Below are 19,549 nucleotides of genomic sequence, written 5' to 3' on the forward strand. Positions count from 1 at the left end.
TTTCATTCTATTTCCAAAGGACTCCTGACTATGAACCCATCCCTGCAACATCTGACATTGACAAGAATGCCTCAGCAGACCTCGTTTTTAGGGCCCATCTACCAGAAGAGATGCCCCCATTCGTACCCCCAGGGAGCGGGGAGAGCACCCTTGTTTCTGCTCTAGGTACATCCTTCTCCATGATCACATGAGCTCACTCACTCTTCCTGGAGGCTTGTGTGCCTGGGGATGTCGGGTTGAATGAGGGTCACAAAGAAGGAATAACTTGCTCCCTGAAGTCAGTGCTTGAGAGGAAGCATTTTTTGGGTGTGCTGGTGACTCCCTTTGTAGCCTGGTGGCAGACGGTAGGAGCAGCAAAGAGCTCACCTGGAATTTGAGTCGAGAAACAGGGAGAGTAGTGGAGAGTTGTCACAGGCGCTAACAGGTTGGGGAAGAAATTGGAGGCCAGTAAGCTCCATGTAGCCGTGGCTGGAAGCTTCCTGATCGCGGGTTCCATTCCTTGTAATGCCTGATTGCCAGACTCTTCCTGGGGGCCTGCTTGGCATGTCCTCCCAGTAGACATGCATCCTGTGACATAACTGGAGTGAGTCTCTTTCCTGCAATCTAAACTGCCATACTAGAACACAGAAGATCCAAATGCGAATCTCACTCTGGGAGACCGCCTGTGGGAGGCGGCCAGCAAGTGCAAATTACATGACATTTACCACAGACTACCTTATGCTCAAGCGCTCTGTGCCTGCTCTCGCTCCTGGAGGCTCTGGGTGCTGTTCACCTGCTGTGTCCACATGCCCAGCACCTCACATGGCATGCAGTAGGTGAACACTTAGTAAGCACCGGTTTTTCTACACTGTTGTCACGTGAGAGGGTGGAAAATGTGCGCTAAATCCAGAGGTGGGACAGAGGGAGAGCAAGCCAAATGCAGACAGATGTTTTTGGGCTGTCTGGGGAGGGCTGCTTCTGGGCATCTCCAAGCGGGTAGGTCCACCTGGGATTGGAAGGTTCTCAGAGGGGCTAGTTGTCCACTGCCAGAGGTCTGAGGCACCCCCAATACTTAAAAAAAATAAACTTCTAATTCAGGGGGCACCTGGGTGGCTCAGTCAGTTAAGCGTCCAACTTCAGCTCAGGTCATGATCTCACAGCTCGTGGGTTTGAGCACCGTGTTGGGTTCTGTGCTGACAACTAGCTCAGAGTCTGGAGCCTGCTTCAGATTCTGTGTCTCCCTTTCTCTCTGACCCCTGTTCACACACACTCTCTCTCTCTCAAAAATAAATAAAACATTTGAAATTATTTTAAAAACTTCTAATTCAAGTGTGACACACATACAGAAAACTGTACACATTGTTAAGTGTACAGATCAATGACTTTCTGAAAAGGGAACATGCCCATGTAAACAGCACCCAGATCAAGAAACAGATCATTGCCAGCACCCCAGAGTCTCCCTTCAGCCCCCTCCCAGGGCCAACCACCCTGAAGGTAGCTACTATCCTTTATCTAGCACCATAGATTTGATTGGCCTGTTTTCACACTTTATTTAAATGGAATCCGGGCACCTGGGTGGCTCAGTCGGTTAAGCATCCGGCTTCAGTTCAGGTCATGATCTCACGGTTCATGGGTTTGAGCCCCGCATCGGGCTCTGTGCTGACAGCTAGCTCAGAGTCTGGAGCCTGTTTAAGATTCTGTATCTCCCTCTCTCTCTGACCCTCCCCTGCTCACGCTGTCTCTCTCTCTCTGTCTCAAAAATAAATAAAAAACATTTTAAAAAATTAAATGGAATCATATAGAGTATATGATGAGTTCAGAAAACTGTCTGACATTATCTATGAAAGCAAAAATACTCCTGCTCTGTGACCCTGAAATTCTACCCCTGGAGCATTTATGCAAAGGGACTGAGGGCTTATGTCCACTGTGAGACTTGTATGAGAATGTTTATAGTCGCCCTGTTCTGGGTTGCTCTTCAGAATGAGTCCTGTTTACAGACTGTGTGTGTCACCCATTACGTGAGCACTTACAAAGACTTAACTCTTACTGGTTTGCCTTCTTCCCAGGACGCTCCCTAGTGGCCCCATGGAGAGTGACTGTGGCAAGCCACTTGGGAAATCATCTTCCCCACAGTGGCACTTCTAGGATCCCTCTTCCTCCACTTTGGTCCTCCACCCCCTCCTCTGCGACCTCAAATATAAATAGTGCTCTGAGATTTCAGCAGAAAATTCCTCGGATGTACTTGGACATAGCTCATCTGGGTTTGGGAGGCATCCACTTTGCAAGGATGACTCCAATCCCCACACGGCTCTTAGGCTATGTGCCCACTTTGTTTTATTAACACTGTGTGCCCGGCCCTGTGCCAGGTAGTAAATAAAGACATAATCCCAGACCCCATGGAGCTCGGGATCTGGGGAAGACAGACAAGGAAATGGACAACTACATTTCTGTGTGATACATGATGCAGGGAGGTGTATATGCAGGGGACAGTAACCCAGGCTTTGGGTCAGGAAGGACGCCTTGACAAGGAGGCACCAAAGTCTGGGTCTGCAGTGGGAATGGAAGCTCATTGAGGGCTCCAGCAGCCTCTAAGCCCTGCCACGCCCTGCCAGGCTGCACATTTGGTGTTACTCCTGTCTCTGTGATCTCTGGGGCTTTCTTAGCTGCCTCTATCTTCTTCCTCTTCAGGACCCCTTTACCAGGATTAGGACTGTCTCCACAATTTCCCCTTCCTCAGGATCTACATTTGTTTTGGAATCTCTAGGTGTGCTCCTGGCTCAAGATGGAAGCCTAGGTCTCTCTGTCCACCCCCATTCTTCCCCAAATCCTCCCTAAGAGAAGAGATGCAAAACAGACCCAGGGTATGACAGGATGGCTCATCTAGCAGAAGGATCGGGGAGTTCCGTGCTGCCGGGGGAGCTGGGGAGGAAATCCTCTGTCTCTGTCAGCACCCGTGATGACCCCGTTTCGTCATCCACAGAGGGAGGGCTTGCTGCCTCTCCAGGCTATCCACTAGAGCTCCCAGCGTGACCAAAGCCATATATGTCTATATTAGGTCTGGTTCCCCAAAATGAGGTTTCATAGGCAAGTGAAGTAAGGCTGTGCTCCAAGGGAAACCAGTACACGGATAAAGGCGAAGCTAAGGATACATGCACATAAATGTCCACAGCAGCATTTTTGGTAACATCTCAAAACTAGGAACCACCCTAAGGTCCAGCAACAGTAGAATCAGTGAAAAAAATGTTATATTCGCACAAGTGGATGCTATTCAGCAATGAAAATAACTGAACTAAAGCCACACACAACAGGCTGAATACTTTTCACAAACTGAAAAATATTTGCAACTCATATTCCAGACAAAAGATTAACCTTTCTTATATATAAAGACTTCCTTCAAGTTGTTAAGAGAAAGAGGAACAGCTCGAAACAGACATGAGCTGTGGATGTGAACAGGCAATTCAGGGAATGGGAAATACAGGGGCACCTGAGTGGCTCAGTTGGTTAAACGTCTGACTTCAGCTCAGGTCATGATCTCATGGTTCGTGAGTTCAAGCCCTACATCAGGCTCTGTGCTGATCATTCAGTGCCTGGAGCCTGCCTCAGATTCTGTGTTTTCCTCTCTCTGCCCCTCCCCTGCTTGCACTTTGTCTCTCTCTCAAAAATAAATAAACATGAAAAAATTTTTAAAAAGGAAATACAAATGACTCTTAAATGTCTGAACAATTATTTGAGCTGTCTGCTAAGAGAAATGCAAATGAAGACTGCACTTTCCAGGCACTTGGGTGTCTCAGTTAGTTAAGCATCTGACTCTTGATTTCAGCTCAGGTCATGATCTCATGGTTCGTGAGTGAGTTCAAACCCTGCATCAGCTCTCCTTGGAGCCTGCTTGGGATTCTCTCTCCCTCTGCCACTCCCCTGCTTGTGTTCTCTATCTCTAATAAATAAATAAATAAATAAATAAATAAATAAATAAAACGTTAAAAAAAAGATTCTCTAGAGAAAGAGAGAGAGACTTCACTTTCACCTCTAGACAAGCAAATATCACAGTTTGGTGTTGGTAAGGCTGTGGGCAAAGGAACACTCTAGATATTGCTGGTGCAACTCTAAGTCAAGTGGCCCAAACTGGAGGGCAATTTAGTGTATCCTCCAACATCTCAACATCTCTCTGTCTCTCTGTCTCTCTGTATCTCTCTCTCTCTCTCTCTCTCTCTCTCTCTCTCTCTCTCTCTCTCTCTCACACACACACACACACACACACACACACACACCCCATATCTTTTGACCCAGGAATCCCACTTTTGGGAATACATCTCACAGATTGGTGTGTGTATAAAATTATCCATCACAGCATGGTTCATAATAGCTGAAGGGCTGGAAACCATTTGTACGCCCAAGAAGGCACTCTACAAGTAAGTGGTAACATTCAACTATAAAAATGATAAGGATGCTGCATACCCACTTGAATAGCTACAGTGTAAAAGATTGACAACACTAAACCTGTAGAGACACTGAAACTCTCCAGCACTGCTGGTGGGAATGCAAAATAGAACAGTCACTTTAGGAAATCTTTTTTTTTTTAACTTAAATATGCCCTTGACATATGACCCTGCATTTCTACTTCTAGGTCTTCACAGATAAGAAGCGAAATGAGAACATATGTCCATACGAAGACTTCACAGCAATTTTGTAGCAGCTGTATCTAGAAGAGTCTTACACTGGAACAGGAGAACCCAAATGCCTAACTGCAGAACCGTGAAACCGTTCTTTCCTCCAACCATGGAACATTCTTGGCACCACTACAGAACAAGTTACTGATCATAAAGCAATGTAAACGAATCTCAAAAACACAGAGGGAAGGAAGCCAGACACAAAGGAGTACATGCTTCATGATAACATTTATATGACGCTCTGGAACAGGCGAAACTAATCTGTCTATAGGCACAAAGCATATCACTGGCTGTCTGGGGCTGGGAGAGGGAGACAGTGACTGGGGAGAGGCACAGGGGAATTTGTGGGGAGCGATAGAAATCGAAGTTAGAACCTTCCTAACCAAACTGCCGCGTTTACTCCTCCGAACTTACTACTCAGTACGCAGATCTTTGAAAGAAGAAAGGAATGTTACCGCCAAAGCCGAAAGGAACCCCCACGTCTGGGAGCCCGTGGCTTTGTGCAATCGTTCCCTCTGGCCACCACCAGGGACAAGAGCTGCCCCAGCCCTCAGCCGCGTGCCTGTCGGGCCGCCTTCCCTTTGCGGGGGCATCAAGCCCCCAGGACAACCGCTGGACCACCACAGCTCGCCCCGGGGACAGGGGCTGGCGGCCACCGCGATGCGCAGGCAGGCGAGCTCCGAGCCGCCCGGCACCTGCCAGCAGCGTCGCCCGGCCTCCCTTCTACGGGCACTTCCGCCGGCTTCTGGCCAGGGCGCCTCTGGGCCGGACTGGCGGTCAGGCGGGGACAGAGGTCCTCCCCAGGAGACCCCAGAGTGGGGCGCTCCCTGCGCAGATCCTATCGGCCCCCGGGCCCTCTCCCCCCACCCCCAACGGTCCTCAAAGGCCCTTCGGAGGGGCCCCGCCCCATCCCCACTCCAGCCCGCCCCGCCCCCGCGAGGAGCGGCTCAGGGACCTACCCCGCTAGTTGGCGTGGGCTGGTGCCCCGTGGGGCCGCCCTGCTCCCATTCTTAGATGGGCCGTCGCCGCCAGGGTCGAGCGGATGGGCTTAGGGGTTCGGTTGGGGTGACGCGGGAGGGTCGGGAGGCGGCGGGCCAGCCACTGCTCGGCTTGGATCAGCTGGGGCGGAGCCGGAGCCGAAGCGTGGAGGCAGCTCACAGCTATGGGCCCGGGGTTTCTCAGAGCTCGAGGGTCGTGGGCATCGCTGCTGCTGCTGCTGCTGCTGCTGCTGTGGCTACCTTTGGAGGTGTCACGGGCCGAGGCGTTTCAAGGTGAGTGGGATGTGCCTCGAGAGGCAGGCGAGATCACTGTCAGGGGATGGAGGGCTCGAACTGCCTTCCCCACGGTGGCGGGAGGACAGGGCTCGTGGAGGCTTCGGGAGTGTCTCCGCAGGACCTGCCCAGGGACTGTCCACGGTACTTGGACTGGCGTGGTGTCCAGACTGACACACTCTGCCCAACTGACACAGTGCCAATGGCAAAGCAGTGGTGGTGGTGGTTGGAGGGGGTCTTCCCCTCTGAGCAGCTGCCCAAGTCCCCAGGCCCCTCTTCTGGAATTCTCTGCTTTGACCACCCCCAAACCCCACCCACCAGTGTGAACTTTTCCTGCACCTCCATCCCTTAAGGGCCAGCTCACTGGTTCCCCAGAGTCCCTGCTGTGCCCTCAGACTAGGGGACTTGCTGTGGCCTCCATTCTCAGGCTGGCCCCATGCTCATCCTGCATCCCAGGGCCTCAGGGCAGTGTGTGTGCGTTGTTGATATTGTTGCCTTGTTTGGTGAGATAAAGAAGGGTGCTCCAGACAGGGGCGGGGGAGGGTGGGAGGGGGGGCCTTGGGAAGTAACCTCAGCAACCCCAGTGGGTAGGAGGATTGGCCCGGTCCTGGATGTGAAGTGTCTGGCCAAGGGCCTGAGAGGACACCAGGGAGGAGGCAGGAAGGGCTGGGCTGGGTGGCCTGGGAGCCCCTGGGTTCCAGAGCACTGTGGGGGAGCACCAGTAGGGATGGGGTCCTCTTCTGTTCTGGGGCCAGGAGGGGGGAATGATAGCCCTCATGCATTTGAGGATGGCTGCTCCCTCCTCCTCAGCCTGGGTCAAGAGAGGGTGATAAGACCCCTTGGAGGAGTGGAGAGGGGCTTCGTGCTCCCCAACACCACACTGGCTCCCACTGGAATCCTCTTCACCACAGCTCTCTCTGTGCCTCCCTCTCCCTCCTCACAGAGACCCACCCTCCCCTGTCTACTGGGGAGGCCTAGGGCCAGCAAGAGGTACTTCCTCACACCCAGTTAGTCCTATCTGGGCTGGGAGATACCTTCTCCCCACTCTGCTAACCCGTCCTCCCAGAAGCACTCTGATCCCTCCCCCCAACCATGGCAGCCCACTCATCCAATCAGTGAGGGCTTCCTGGGGGAAGGGGCCTCCTAGAACTGCTGCTATTCCAGGTCTTTGATGGTGGGGTCTAGGGGAGAAGATGGAGGAGGAGAAAGGAGGTGGGGTGGCCTGGCAAGAGCTGAGCCACTTCCACAGCCCGCCTTCTCGGCGTGGGGTTGGGGCTGGATGGGTGCTGGGGAGCTGTCAGCTCTGGGAGCTGCTCTTGCTTCCCCAGGGATTGTGTCAGAGGGCAGGGAGGGCTGCCTACAGGCTCTGGGCTGCCTGAGGCCTGGCTCCCACAGGGCTGGGGCTGGGCGGGTGTAGTGAGGGTTGCTGGAACCCACTGTGGGGTGGGGGGCTGGGAGCATTCCAGGGGAGCATTCCAGAGCCTTCTGAGTAATGCTTGGCTCTGGTATTCCTCCAGAGCCCCCTTAAAGCACACCCGGCCTGGGAGCACTCAGGCTCTGCCCCCTAAGGCTCCCCACCTCAAAGATCCAAGAAAGGGACTTCCAAGATAGGGTCCCTGGAAGTCCTGCTTCCAGCATGAAGCCCCCCAAGGGGAGCTCTGGGCAAGGTGGGCCTCCCAAGACATCTGGCTGTTGTTTTTCTCAGATGGTGGAGACACAGGCATTCTCTCTTCCCAGATCTCTCACTCCAAAGGCATCTGCTGCCCAGTCTAAAAATACCCGAGGCTGCCTCCCCTCTTCTTCCCCTCTTCTTCCCCTCTGCACTGCGGGTTTTGGTCTCTTCCTTGTGATCTCTGACCCCTGACCCTCCCCCAGTTCAGTGGGGTTCTGGCCTCCCCAGCTGAGCTGTCCTTCCCAGGCTCCTCTGTCTCTGTTCTGCCACCTCCCTGGTGGCTCCTCAGTTCCAAGGATGCCGCAGGAGTGGCTGCCCTCCTCCAAGCTACACCTCTGAATATTGAAGGCTGATGTCCTGTAACTTCATCCCTCTGTCATCCCCTACTCCTCTATGTTCCCCAGATCCCCCTCACCTTTTACTCTGTCTTCACCCCAGGAAACAGCCCCGGAGAGCCGGTCACCCTGCACTGGGTCCTGGATGGACAACCCCGGCGCACAGCCACCCTGCAGGAGCCGGTCAGTGCCAGGACGTCCTTCCCTTCACGGGGGCTGGGGGCCTCCCAGCCCCTTTGCCCCTCTTCAAACTTCAGCATAGCAGTCTGGCTGGGGTCCTTTCTGCCCCTTCCCGGAGGGTTGGCAGGTGGGGGTGGGGAGACACATGCGATCACATGAGCCTGCACACATGGAAGTCATTTTCAGGCCTCCTCCCTCACCTCCTCCTTCTCCCTCCTTCCCAGAATTATCCAGGCTGCCCCCACCCCACCAGGCAGAGATAGGGCCAGAATTTGTGGGGCCTGAAACTTTTCAGAGACCTGTTTATGAAAACACCAAAATATCTTCCTTTTGCAAAGTTTAACAGAACATGTTACCCTGTGGACACATTGCTGTTTCCTCCAGAAACACTGCAGCCTCCCTGGCTCTTGCAGAACCCACTTGTGGCCAGGGGGCGCTGGTCACTCTCCTCCTGCAAGTCCACCTGATTTTGCTACTCCAGGTGCTCCGCCCCAGCTTGCTGCCAACACTCACCCATTACCCACTTCCAGAATAACCATGTTCCCATCTGGATGTGCCACACAGCTTTGCTACAAGCCAGTGCCCTTGGTATACCCATTTCACAGAGAAGCAAACTGAAGCCCAGAGAGGTTGGAGAAAGTGTCCAAGGTCACACAGCTCTTTAGCCCAGAAGCCTGAGATCCACTAAGGCCTGAAAGACTTCTACCCATTAGCCAATGTCCCCCAGATCTAGAGAGCCCTCTTTATCTGAATTTTCAGGTAAAAGGCGACAAACCACTGTCCAAGGCAGCAAGAAGGAAGGCAGTAGAGCACTGTCATGAAGGCTGGGAGGCTCCCATAGGCCTTGCAGCTTTTAACCTAGGGCTCTACTGGGTCCTCCAGACCCTCAGGGGCCCCCTTTCAAGCATGGTGCTGACCTGAGCTTTGAGTTGGTTGTCCTGGACATCACTGGCAGAGGGGAAGGCTGGGTACATGTTGGGCACTTCCTTCCCAGTCCAGCCTAGGCTGTGATGAGGAAGGGCATCTCAGAGGGCCTTTCTTTCCCCTGCCCCTGGGAAGCCTACCAAGCTAAAGACAGCAGACAGAGATATGGCAGAGAATCCTGTCCAAGAGGCAGGAAATATCCACACTTCAGGTTAGGGATGGGGTGCCTAGTGAGGGGCAGGATCACCTGGAGGACAAGCAGCAAAGAAAAGCAGCAGAAGGACAGAGAGAAGGGAGCCCAGGGTGGGGGCGAGGTAGGGGGAGGCTTTCCATTTGGGGCCATGGCCTGTGCTTTCTCCAATCAAGTAAGTGACATTCCAGCCATGTGAGCTCATGGTTGGGGCCTTGTGGGGCGGGGGAGGGGGGTCAGTTTTTGGCTGAGGTTGCGGGGTTGCGGATGGTCTGCCTCCTACCTGCAGAGAAAGGGCCCCCCACAAGAATATGTGCTCTTTGGCCTGGGGCCCAGCCCAGTGCCTGGTGCAAAAGGAAGGGCCACCAAGGGTGAGGGCCAGCATTCCAAAGACACAGCAGGCCTCCAGGTTGCTCCTGGACTGGTTCCAACTCTGGGCCCCCAGCCAGGTAGAGTGGACAAGAGGGGAGCGGCAGATGGGGTATTTCCACAGGGTGGGAGAGGCAAACAGGCTAGGGAGTGGAGAGGCTGCGGCTGGCCCAGGCCAGCCCCCCTGACATCTGGCTGAGATGTTTGTCTCTTGGCCTGAAATGGGGGGGGTGAGTGTTTACTTTACGGTCTCAGCGAAGCAGGTGTGGGGCAGGCCTTCAGGAGGCTAGGGGAATTTTCAGTTTGTCAGAACTGAAGGAGGAGGGAGTAAAGTCTGAATTCTGCAGGGGGTGGGGAGCAACAAGATGCAGAAATGAGGCTGAGGGGGCCTGAGCCTGGCTACCCAATGCTCCCCCAGCCAATGTCTCCAGGAGCCCACTGTCCTCCCCATGTAGAGGAAGCCTTCCAGCTGTGACAAAGGAGGGACAGCCAGAGAAAGGGTCCAGTAGCCTTGAGCAAGGCAGGATACCTTCCTGGGACCCCTCGTCTCATCTCTCTGGAGGATGAGGTGTGCCCCTAGCCGGCTATGTCAAATGGCTGTTATCGGAACCAAAACCATCCTGAGATTGGGACCATATTTGCCTGCATGTCCCCATCCCCACACCCATCCACACCTACTGTGGCCAGTGGGGAGCCTGCTGCCCCCTTTGCCCTCCTTCGCCAGCCAGCTCTTTATCCCACCTGCTGCCTCAGCCCTGCTCCCCTTCTTGCCCAGGTCTGGAAGCTAGACATGGGGCTGGTGGCCTTGGAGGCTGAAGGGCAAGAGCTCCTGCTTGAGCTGGAGAAGAACCAGTGAGTACCAGGGGGGGGAGGAGCTAGGAGCCACGAGTAGCTCTCTTGAGGGGATCAGTGCTGGGGGCAGGGATGGAGGGGAAGCCATAAGGGAGGCTGGATGGGGCAAGGGTCCTAGAGGAAGAGGTACAGGAATTGTCCTGCTGGCCCATGACCAGCTCTGTCAAGGCTGAAATAGACTGCTGAGGCTGGGTCAGCCCTGCTGTGGGGCACATCCTTCATTCCAGCCCCAGGATTCACCCCCAGGTGAATGAGTATCACCTAGTGGGTGCTCACAGGGTATGCTGAGTCAAAAGAGAATTCAAGATGGATTCCAAAGATGGGTAGGTGCTTGGGGCTGAGGGATAGCAGGAGCAAAGGTGAGGTGTGGCCTTTGTAGGTCAAGACACCTTCAGGGGGCAGGAATTTGTCTGCCTTGCCTGGAGGGTCTCATCTACAGAGAAGGGAGCAGTGGGAAATGAATTTAGGGAATCTCAGTAAAGCCAGATCACAGAGGCCATTTTTATTTTAATTTGAGAGAGAGAGAGGGAGAGTGCAGGGGAGAGGGGCAGAGGGAATGGGAGGGAGAGAATCTCAAGCAAGCTCCATGGTCAGTGTGGAGCCCAACATGGGCTCGATCCCACGACTCGGATCACAACCTGAGCTGAAATCAAGAGTCAGATGCCCAACTGACTGAGCCCCCCAGGTGCCCCCATAGAGGCCATTTTAAGGCTGTCTTTGCAAAGCCAATGATTCTGAGCTGGTGAATAAGTAGGCAGAGCTGGGCTGGGTGGGGTGGGTGTCCACGATGGAGGGTGGGGTCTGGAAACCATCCAGACGGATTTATAAACAGCTGTCATTTATCGAGGACTCACTTCATTGAGGACAGTGTTCCAAGCACTCTACACGTGTTGGCTTCTCCCCCATGGAGCCAGATGGACCGGGAACAATTTCTAGTTCCACCACATCGAACCATAGTTCCTCTGGGGTTCAGCATCCCCACACATGAGAGGGGGTGACCACAGCACCTACTCTTTGGGTTGAGTTTGTGCATGGCATGGAGGAGCAAAGCTGAAGAAGGTGGAGGAAAGACTAGGAGGTGGAGAAGCAGGCATCACAAGGTCTTTGGGCTGGTCTGGCAGTAAAGAGGTCAAGGCGAGATGGGGATCGAGGATTTTCTTTACAGAAGAGAAGTTAACTCATGGTTGATCCACCTTGGTGGGAAGGACCCTGGAGCGATGGAGAAGGAAGGTGGAATCATTAATGGCGTGGGGTCTGAAGAAGATGGGGATGGGGACCCCTGCTCAGGTGGGCAGGCGGGAGCAGCTGTGGGCAGGTGGGGACTCTCTGCTCTGGAAACATGGGGTGAGCATCACTGAAGGACAGCTGGGGAGATGTGTGGGGTCTGGGGGCCAGAGAAGGTCTGAAGGATCTTGGAGGTGGGAAAGTGGATGAGAGAGAGGACTGACCAGAGGCCTGACAAGACTGGGCCTGGGCCAGGGCCACCCAGGGAGTTTACTGCCCTTCCTTGGCTCCAGGTCACACCTCCTCATCAATGTCCCCTAAATCCTTACTCCTGCCCCTTCCCAAACCTGTGGACTGAGCTGCCCACCACAGACCCCACAGAGACCACAAACTCTTTCTCCATCCCTGCTCCTCCTGCTGCTTCCCACACACTCACTTCCCACACCTCAGCCCTCACCAAGGCTCCTTACTGTCCTCCACCTTTCTTCCTTTAGCCTTTAGTCTTCCTTTAGTCTTCTGAGCTGAGCAACAAACAGTCACACCTGTCCCTTCCCTAAGATACATTTGGGTGCTTCTTCAGTGCTAGCCCTGTGCCTGACTCACGGAGCTGCTCAATTAGCATTCAGGGAGTAAGACTGAAGGGCATCCTGGAGGAGGCCCTGCTGAATTAGGTGACTTACCACACCCCCTCCCAGCAGGCTGCTGGCCCCGGGATACACAGAAACCCACTATACCCCAGATGGGCAGCCAGTGGTGCTGGTCCCCGACCACACGGTGAGCTACTTCCATGGGCTCTGAGGACTGGGTAAGGGAGGCTGGCGGGGTGCACTCCCTGAGGACTTCTCCACCATTCCTTTCCCATTCTCCCCCTCTTTTTAAGGAGAGGCTGGAGCCAGTTCCCCCACCATGCCCCCTCTCTGTCTCTCACCCCTCCCAGTTCAGCACTGGCTAAGATTTGGGGCTGGGTCCCTTGCTCTCCAGGACCACTGCCATTACCATGGGCGTGTGAGGGGCTTCCCTGACTCCTGGGTAGTCTTAAGTACCTGCTCTGGGATGAGGTGAGGAGTTCTCGGGGAGGGGGCTGGGCCTGGGACTGGAGGACAAGTCCCTTCATACCCTCCTCTGCATTCTTCTGTACTCTAGGGGCCTGATCACACTCGGCAGCAATGCCAGTTTTTATGTGCATCCAGCATCAGCTGGAGACTCCGAGGACTTCATCACTCACAGGATGTTCCGGACCAGCCAGCTGCTCAGCTGGAAAGGGGCCTGTGGCCACAGGGAAGCCGGGAATAAAGGGGACGTAGCCAGCCTTTCTCGTGCCACTCAGATCAAGGTCAGGGGCACAGACAGGGGTGGGAGTGGGAACAGAGTATCCATAGCCCTCCAAATCAGAAGAGAAGGGAATACACAGCACCAGTTCAGGGGCTTCTGTCCTGATACTTTTATCTGGAGGCTGAAGAAAGAAGTTCTAGCCATTTTTAGAGTTCTTTGTGCCTCCTGGGAATTGGGGCTGGTGGTCAGGACTCAAGCCTTGCAGCCTGCCACTCAGGGTCACCATTGCCTCTTCCCAGGAGAGGAGGGAGGTCCGCAGGAGCCCCAGGTTCTTGGAGCTGTACATCGTGGCTGACCACACACTGGTGAGCAGAGGCCCCAGGGGGTTGCTGGGGTGGGCTGGAGCCAGCTCAGCCCGCCACAACCCCTTCTATCTTTCCAGTTCTTGACCCAGCACCAGAACTTGAACCGCACCAAAGAGCGACTCCTGGAGGTGGCCAACTACGTGGCCCAGGTTGGCGTTGGAGGGAAGAGAGCCCTACTGGGGGTGACTGCAACACAGGCTGGCAAGTCCTAGCAGGATGCGGCAGTATTGGAAATGAGAACTGGGAATGGAGCGGAGAAGAGACGGGCGCCCCCGGGGGAGGAGCACGGGCACTGTGGCAGTGTTGTCCCCCAGCTCAGCCAGGTCCTGTCCACAGATTCTCAGGACACTGGATATTCAGGTGGCACTGACCGGCCTGGAAGTGTGGACAGAGCGAGACCAGAGCCGCATCACGCCAGACGCGAATGCCACGCTCTGGGCCTTCCTGCAGTGGCGCCGAGGACTGTGGGCACGGTGGCCACATGACTCCACGCAGCTGCTCACGTGGGTGTCTCTTGTGCCCAGGCGGGTCCCCGGCTGGGCAGCCCAGAATCCTGGCCCCACCCCGTCACGCTGCATTCCATCTTCAGGGGCCGCGCCTTCCAGGGCTCCACGGTGGGCCTGGCACCCATCGAGGGCATGTGTCACGCTGAGAGCTCTGGAGGCGTAAGCACCGTAAGCTCCCCCTGGGGCAGGAGGGGGCAGAGAGGGACAAGGTAGGAGACATCCCCGCAGCCAGCAGTGACCATCCCTATGCCCTCCCAGGACCACTCAGAGCTCCCCATCGGCGCAGCAGCCACCATGGCCCACGAGATAGGTCACAGCCTTGGCCTCAGCCACGACCCTGACGGATGCTGCGTGGAGGCGGCGGAGCAAGGAGGATGCGTCATGGCTGCGGCCACGGGGTACGGATGCCGCGGTAGGGAAGGCGGGTAGGGGCTCTGGGGGAGGCTCCGTTAGACCAGAGGGCCTTCCTCAGCTGCCTTTCTTCAGAGAAATGGCCATCCCTGGATTCCCTCTTCCGTAAAAGGGGGATATTGGTCATAGTCCCCACCCTGAGATTTCTTTATGAGGCTTAAAGGGAGGAAACGCAGAAAAAGTGGATTCACAGAAGTATGAAGCTTTTCAGAACATGCTAGCAAGGATTCTCCAACCCCAGGAGTAAACGGCGCTAGGTCGCAATTCGACCTTGAGTCCTGGGCTGACTGGTCCTGGCGTGACACTCTCCCGTCTCAGGCTCTCAGTGTGATTTTGTACGGTTTACCTGTCTTCTTGGGCCTCTGCCTGTTGAGGATCCCGGCTGCCTGTCGCTTAGGCGGTTTCTGCGCATCCAGGGGCTGGGTGGCGGTGGCGCAGCACAGGGAGGAGAGGTGGGAGGGGGTCGGAGAGGAGCAGGAGTTGAGAGGGGCGACCCCGCACGCCCGACGCCCTTCCCTCGCGTAGGCACCCGTTCCCGCGCGTCTTCAGCGCCTGCAGCCGGCGCCAGGTGCGCGCCTTCTTCCGCAAGGGGGGCGGTGCGTGTCTGTCCAACGCGCCGGACGCCGGCGCCCTGGTGCCTCAGGCGCGCTGCGGAAACGGCCTCGTGGAGGACGGCGAGGAGTGTGACTGCGGCCCCAGCCAGGTCAGGTCCGCGCTCCCGGTCCCCGGGGGGAGGGGGGAGGCTGGCGTCGCGCTCCCCCGGGGTCTGGGGCGCTGCGCGCTCACCGGGTCCCACACCCTCCCTCCGGCTCCAGGAGTGCGCGGACGCCTGCTGCCTCGCCCACAACTGCTCGCTGCGTGCGGGGGCCCAGTGCGCACACGGGGACTGCTGCGCGCGCTGCCTGGTGAGGGCGTGGGAGGCTTGGGGTGAGGGTTAGGGGGTGCTTGGGAGCCGGCTGTGGGTCTTGGCGATTGTTGCCCTCCGGTCCCACTTCTGGTGCCGCCTCTGCTCTGCGCGCGGGCCCGTCTGGCCCTCTCACTTGGTCCTCCAGCCTCTGAGCCGCGGTACCGGCGTGGATCTCTCACTGTCTATTGTCTCGCTGTGCCTCGGCCGCACTCCCTCCACCTGGTCACCTGCGTAGCTGAAGCCGGCTGGCGTCCTGTGCCGCCGAGCTGCTGGCGACTGTGACCTCCCAGAGTTCTGCACGGGCGACTCCCCCTACTGCCCCCTGGACATTTTCCTACTGGACGGCTCGCCCTGCGCCAGCGGCCGGGGCTACTGCCGGGATGGCGCGTGTCCGACGCTCGAGCAGCAGTGCCAGCAGCTCTGGGGGCCTGGTGAGACTACCTGAGTACCCGGCCCCGTCCTCGAGACTGCACCGTTTTCTAAGCCTCTAAGCCGGGGAAGATGGGGCAGGGGGCACTGAAGCCAGTGCGATCCGCCCATGCGTCCTCAGGCTCCAGCCCAGCCCCGGAGGCCTGTTTCCACATCGTGAACTCAGCCGGGGACGCTCACGGGAACTGCGGGCAGGACGGCAAGGGTGGCTACGTGCCTTGTTTGCAGAGGTGGGGAGTTAGAGGAAGCCGGGTAGTGGGTTGGGGAAGAAGGACGCTCTGGCCATTCCGTCACCCTCCACTTTTGTCCCCAGGGATGTGCAGTGTGGGAAGCTGCAGTGCCTGGGTGGGGAGCAGCGCCCACTGGCACCACACACGGTACCGGTGGACTCCACCATTGGATTAGGCAGTAGTGAAGTGACATGCAGGGGTGTCTTCCTGCTGCCCGGTGTCCAGCTAGACCTGCATGATTTGGGTTTGGTAGAGCCAGGCACCCAGTGTGGCCCTAGAATGGTGAGCCCTGTGAGCCCTGCACACCCACCCAAGCCCTCCATAATGGTTGAGTCCTACAGGCCAAAACGTCACTCCCCCTCACTGTCCGGTGCACACACCGCCCGTAGGTGTGCCAGGACAAGCGCTGCCAAAACACTACCTTCAGGGAGCTGGAGCGTTGCCTGACATCCTGCCATGGCCATGGGGTGAGTGGCTGGAAATGGGATGAGGGGGTGGCCTTGGGGTTCCTAATCCTATAGGCCCTCCCTCTCTCTTCTTCTCTGTAGGTTTGCAACAGTAACTATAACTGCCACTGTGCTCCGGGCTGGGCTCCTCCATACTGTGACAAGCCAGGGTTTGGTGGCAGTGTGGACAGCGGTCCTATACAACCTGAAAGTGTGTCCATGGAGAGGTGTGGGGAGGGTCTGGGATGGGACACTTGCTGAGGACTCAGCTTTTCAGCTTTACCCTGTTGTCCACAGACCACAAGGCCTTCCTCCTGGCGGTGATCCTTAGCTTTCTGCTGCCTCTGCTCCCTGGGGCCGGTCTGGCCTGGTGCTGCTGCCGGCAGCCAGGATCCCGGCTCCAGCAATGCCTCTGGGGCTCAAGGAGGGATCTTGCATGCAGTGGGTAGGCTTTAAGTCCACTCCTGTAGTTCCTGCTCTGCAGAACTCTGCTGGGTCTGGGGGACCTGGGGTGGGGTTCTTAGACCTTCCCCTAAGGAGCAGAGAGGTGGCCAGAAGCAGTGGGAAGAAACCCTGAGCAGGAGGTCACCATGGCTTCCCATTGGAGCTGATGGTGTGGATCCCCGTGCAGCCCTCTACCCCTCCCCCATACTGTGGTTCAGCCCCTCTAGTCTACCTGTTGTAGACTCCCACCACGGGGCCGCCTCACCCTAGACTGCCATTGTTCTACCAGCTTAGAATGTGGTTCTTGCTCCACTGTGCCCTTCCAGACTTTCCTAGTTTCCAGCCCCCTTTCCACTCCCCCTGCCTAAGTCTTTTCTGTAAACCTTTAAAGTTCCCAGATGCTGGACCCAGCACACCCTTTTACTCCTTACCACTGGTTAGCTATGGCGTTGGCTCCCTTGTAACAAGGGCCTGTCCGTAACCTAGTTCTCCATAACCTGGGAGGAGGGTCACATAATACAGAAGCATGGTTGATGTAGGGGTGCCCCTTCAGTGGGGACGCTGGGCACATCTGACACATCTGGCCTTGGGAGTGCTCTGGGCAAGCTGCTGGAAGGAGCAGGGTTTGGGCTAGAGATTGGGGCAGAAGGCATTCCAGACAGGGGCAGGGCACCAGCCAGGTCCCACAGGCCTAGAGGGCTTTGACACAGGGAGCAGTGATTGCAGGTCAATGGGGGAGGAGCAAGGTGGTCAGAGTTTGGTGTGTCAGCATAAGGGGGTCTAGAGACGGGGCATAAGGGGGTCTAGAGACTGCATATTAGCACTAAAGCAGAGTCTTGTGGACATTGGAGACTGTTTCAGAGCCATAGCAAAGGAAGTGGCGAGGCGCTGGGAGCTGGGGCGTAAGCAGCCTAAGCAGCCAAGCACGGCTTGGAGCCACTGAGGGCAGCAAGGCTACCCAGTGACAAGAGACACAGGCATGACTGCCTATGGGGGAGGAAGTCCGCCCTGCTTTGAAAGCTGAGTGATGCCAATATCTGGATGGTGCCGGTGTGCCAGGGTGATGTCAGAGCTTGAGAGAAATGTCAGGACTAGAGAGAAGTGCCGGGGGCCCTGGGAGGGCAGGAGTCTGAACTGGAGCCTGGGCCCAGGGGCCTCTCTCAGGAGGAAGCAGGAAGGGACTTGGAGGGAGTGACATGGACCAGAAGGCAGAACTCAGGCTGGGCGCACCTGCTCAGGACCACTGTTCTGACCTCCTGCCCTCTTATCCCACTGCTTAGGCCCAAAGATGGCCCACAGGGGGACTGTCCCCCTAGGAGCGTTCATGGCATGGAGTCAGGCCCAGCAGCCACTGAGGAGCCTGGACCCCGGGGTGAGTGAAGCACAGTAGGAGATGGGGAGGGAAGTGAAGGATGAGCTCTTGCCTTCTGCCTTCTTCTAGATGGGCCCCCTCCTCTCCATTTAGCACCCAGTCAGTCACCTTGAGGCCCTTGTCCCCACCCTACTCCAGAGACTTCTGCCTGTGTTCACACTTGTCCTCCACCCGTTGCTCCAGACCTTAAGAACTCTGCCAGAGCCCAAGAGCCACCTTGAGAGGCTTCTGTCCTGTTGCCCTACCTGCAACCCAAGGTAGGTAGAGACCCTCCCCACCTCATCCACCGATCTCTGTTGTCCCTCATCTGCCTTCCCCTACTCTGAGGTTTTTGAGTGTGGGTTATTATGCAAATGAGATGTGACCTTGTGGAAAAGCTATTGTCATGGAGACCAGATGCTGGAAGCCTCTAAGGTGGGAGAGAGAGAAGTTGTATCTCTTTCTGGGTCATTTGTCCTCACTGAGGGAGGAAAGGGGATCCCAGCCCTCAGGGGTGACCTCTCCTCTTCATCTGCAGCAGGTCAAGTCCAGAAGCCAAGATTCTGTCTCTCTAGAGAGAGGGGCTCCTGAGATGAGGATACTTACAGACAGGTGACTGCGGACAGCCACTCCAGGAACTTGGTCTCCCAGGGGCAGAGCCAGCGAATCACACTTCCTGCGCTTTTGCAGCTCTGCCCCACCCACTCCAAGACCCCAGAGCCATATTGGAAGGTGCCTGATGCTGTTCCCATTCCTTAGGGCTGAGGGATCCTGGTAGGGTACATATCTCCAGCCCAAGAATCTATCAGTCCAAGGAGCAAAGGTCATATAGTCACTGACCTCCTGTCACCAGGGCAGGGTCATTCTGGGCATTGGGAGAGGAGCCTGGGTGTCTCTGCTATATGCACTTTACCTCGACCCAGCTCTGCAGAATCTAGTGACTGCTGGGACAGAAACCTTGACTCCAGGGGCCCTACATTTCAGATTGAGTCTACTTCCCTGGCACCTGGCCCCTGCAAAAAACAAAACAAAATCCACAAAATCCTTGGGACCCTCTCCCCTCCCTTTTCCTGCCCTGTCCTCCAGACACTTCCTCAGCCTCACCCCTGTTATTGGTCCTCCACCTGAGGTTTTGGAGGAGTGTGGGTCTGCTGTAGCCCTCTCACTTTGGAAATGACTCAGCCTCCCCTCAATTCCATGGGAGGGGACAGTGGGAGCTGTTTTAAAAAGGATACCAAAGTAGAAGTCAGAAGAAAGATATGCTGATCTTGAGCTTTTGTGAGTCTTTTCTGTATGTAAACTCAGTCCTATGGGACTCCCTGAGGGTCCCAAGGGGTGGTGGCTGGTGGGTGGAGCCTCAAATGGCAGCCGTGGCCCTAGATGTACCTGGTCATATTGTACCCAAGATTTCTTTATCGTCCCCAAAAAACAGAAACCTCCAGGGAGACCGAGTCACGCATGCAAAAGCAAAGGGCTTTATTATGGGTTTAGGCTGGCCGGGGCCTAAACTAGGGCTCACAGACTC

At 56.1% G+C, this 19,549-nt stretch overlaps 1 protein-coding gene across 3 annotated transcripts; it reads left to right on the forward strand.

Annotated features, from left to right (window-relative positions):
• Nucleotides 1-5,715: 5,715 nt before the first annotated feature.
• On the forward strand, nucleotides 5,716-19,296 carry ADAM33 (ADAM metallopeptidase domain 33). 3 transcript variants are annotated; one of them, XM_029918834.1, is made up of 22 exons: nucleotides 5,716-5,917; nucleotides 8,028-8,107; nucleotides 10,363-10,439; nucleotides 12,359-12,437; nucleotides 12,645-12,721; nucleotides 12,807-12,996; nucleotides 13,235-13,300; nucleotides 13,378-13,449; nucleotides 13,637-13,803; nucleotides 13,890-13,974; nucleotides 14,065-14,204; nucleotides 14,743-14,920; nucleotides 15,033-15,122; nucleotides 15,360-15,555; nucleotides 15,675-15,783; nucleotides 15,867-16,065; nucleotides 16,173-16,250; nucleotides 16,332-16,440; nucleotides 16,527-16,674; nucleotides 17,954-18,045; nucleotides 18,184-18,302; nucleotides 18,563-19,296. In XM_029918834.1, exons 1-21 carry the CDS (start codon nucleotides 5,809-5,811, stop codon nucleotides 18,264-18,266), a joined length of 2,424 nt encoding a protein of 807 aa, XP_029774694.1. In that variant the 5' UTR covers nucleotides 5,716-5,808; the 3' UTR covers nucleotides 18,267-18,302; nucleotides 18,563-19,296. The 3 variants fall into 3 exon arrangements, with proteins under 3 accessions (XP_029774694.1, XP_029774695.1, XP_029774696.1); XM_029918835.1 differs by having other exon boundaries at nucleotides 12,362-12,437; XM_029918836.1 differs by lacking the exons at nucleotides 5,716-5,917; nucleotides 8,028-8,107; nucleotides 12,645-12,721 and having other exon boundaries at nucleotides 10,369-10,439.
• The last annotated feature ends 253 nt before the right edge of the window (nucleotides 19,297-19,549 follow it).

The sequence above is a fragment of the Suricata suricatta genome, chromosome 12, assembly GCF_006229205.1.
Source record: "Suricata suricatta isolate VVHF042 chromosome 12, meerkat_22Aug2017_6uvM2_HiC, whole genome shotgun sequence".
Lineage (NCBI taxonomy): Eukaryota > Metazoa > Chordata > Mammalia > Carnivora > Herpestidae > Suricata > Suricata suricatta.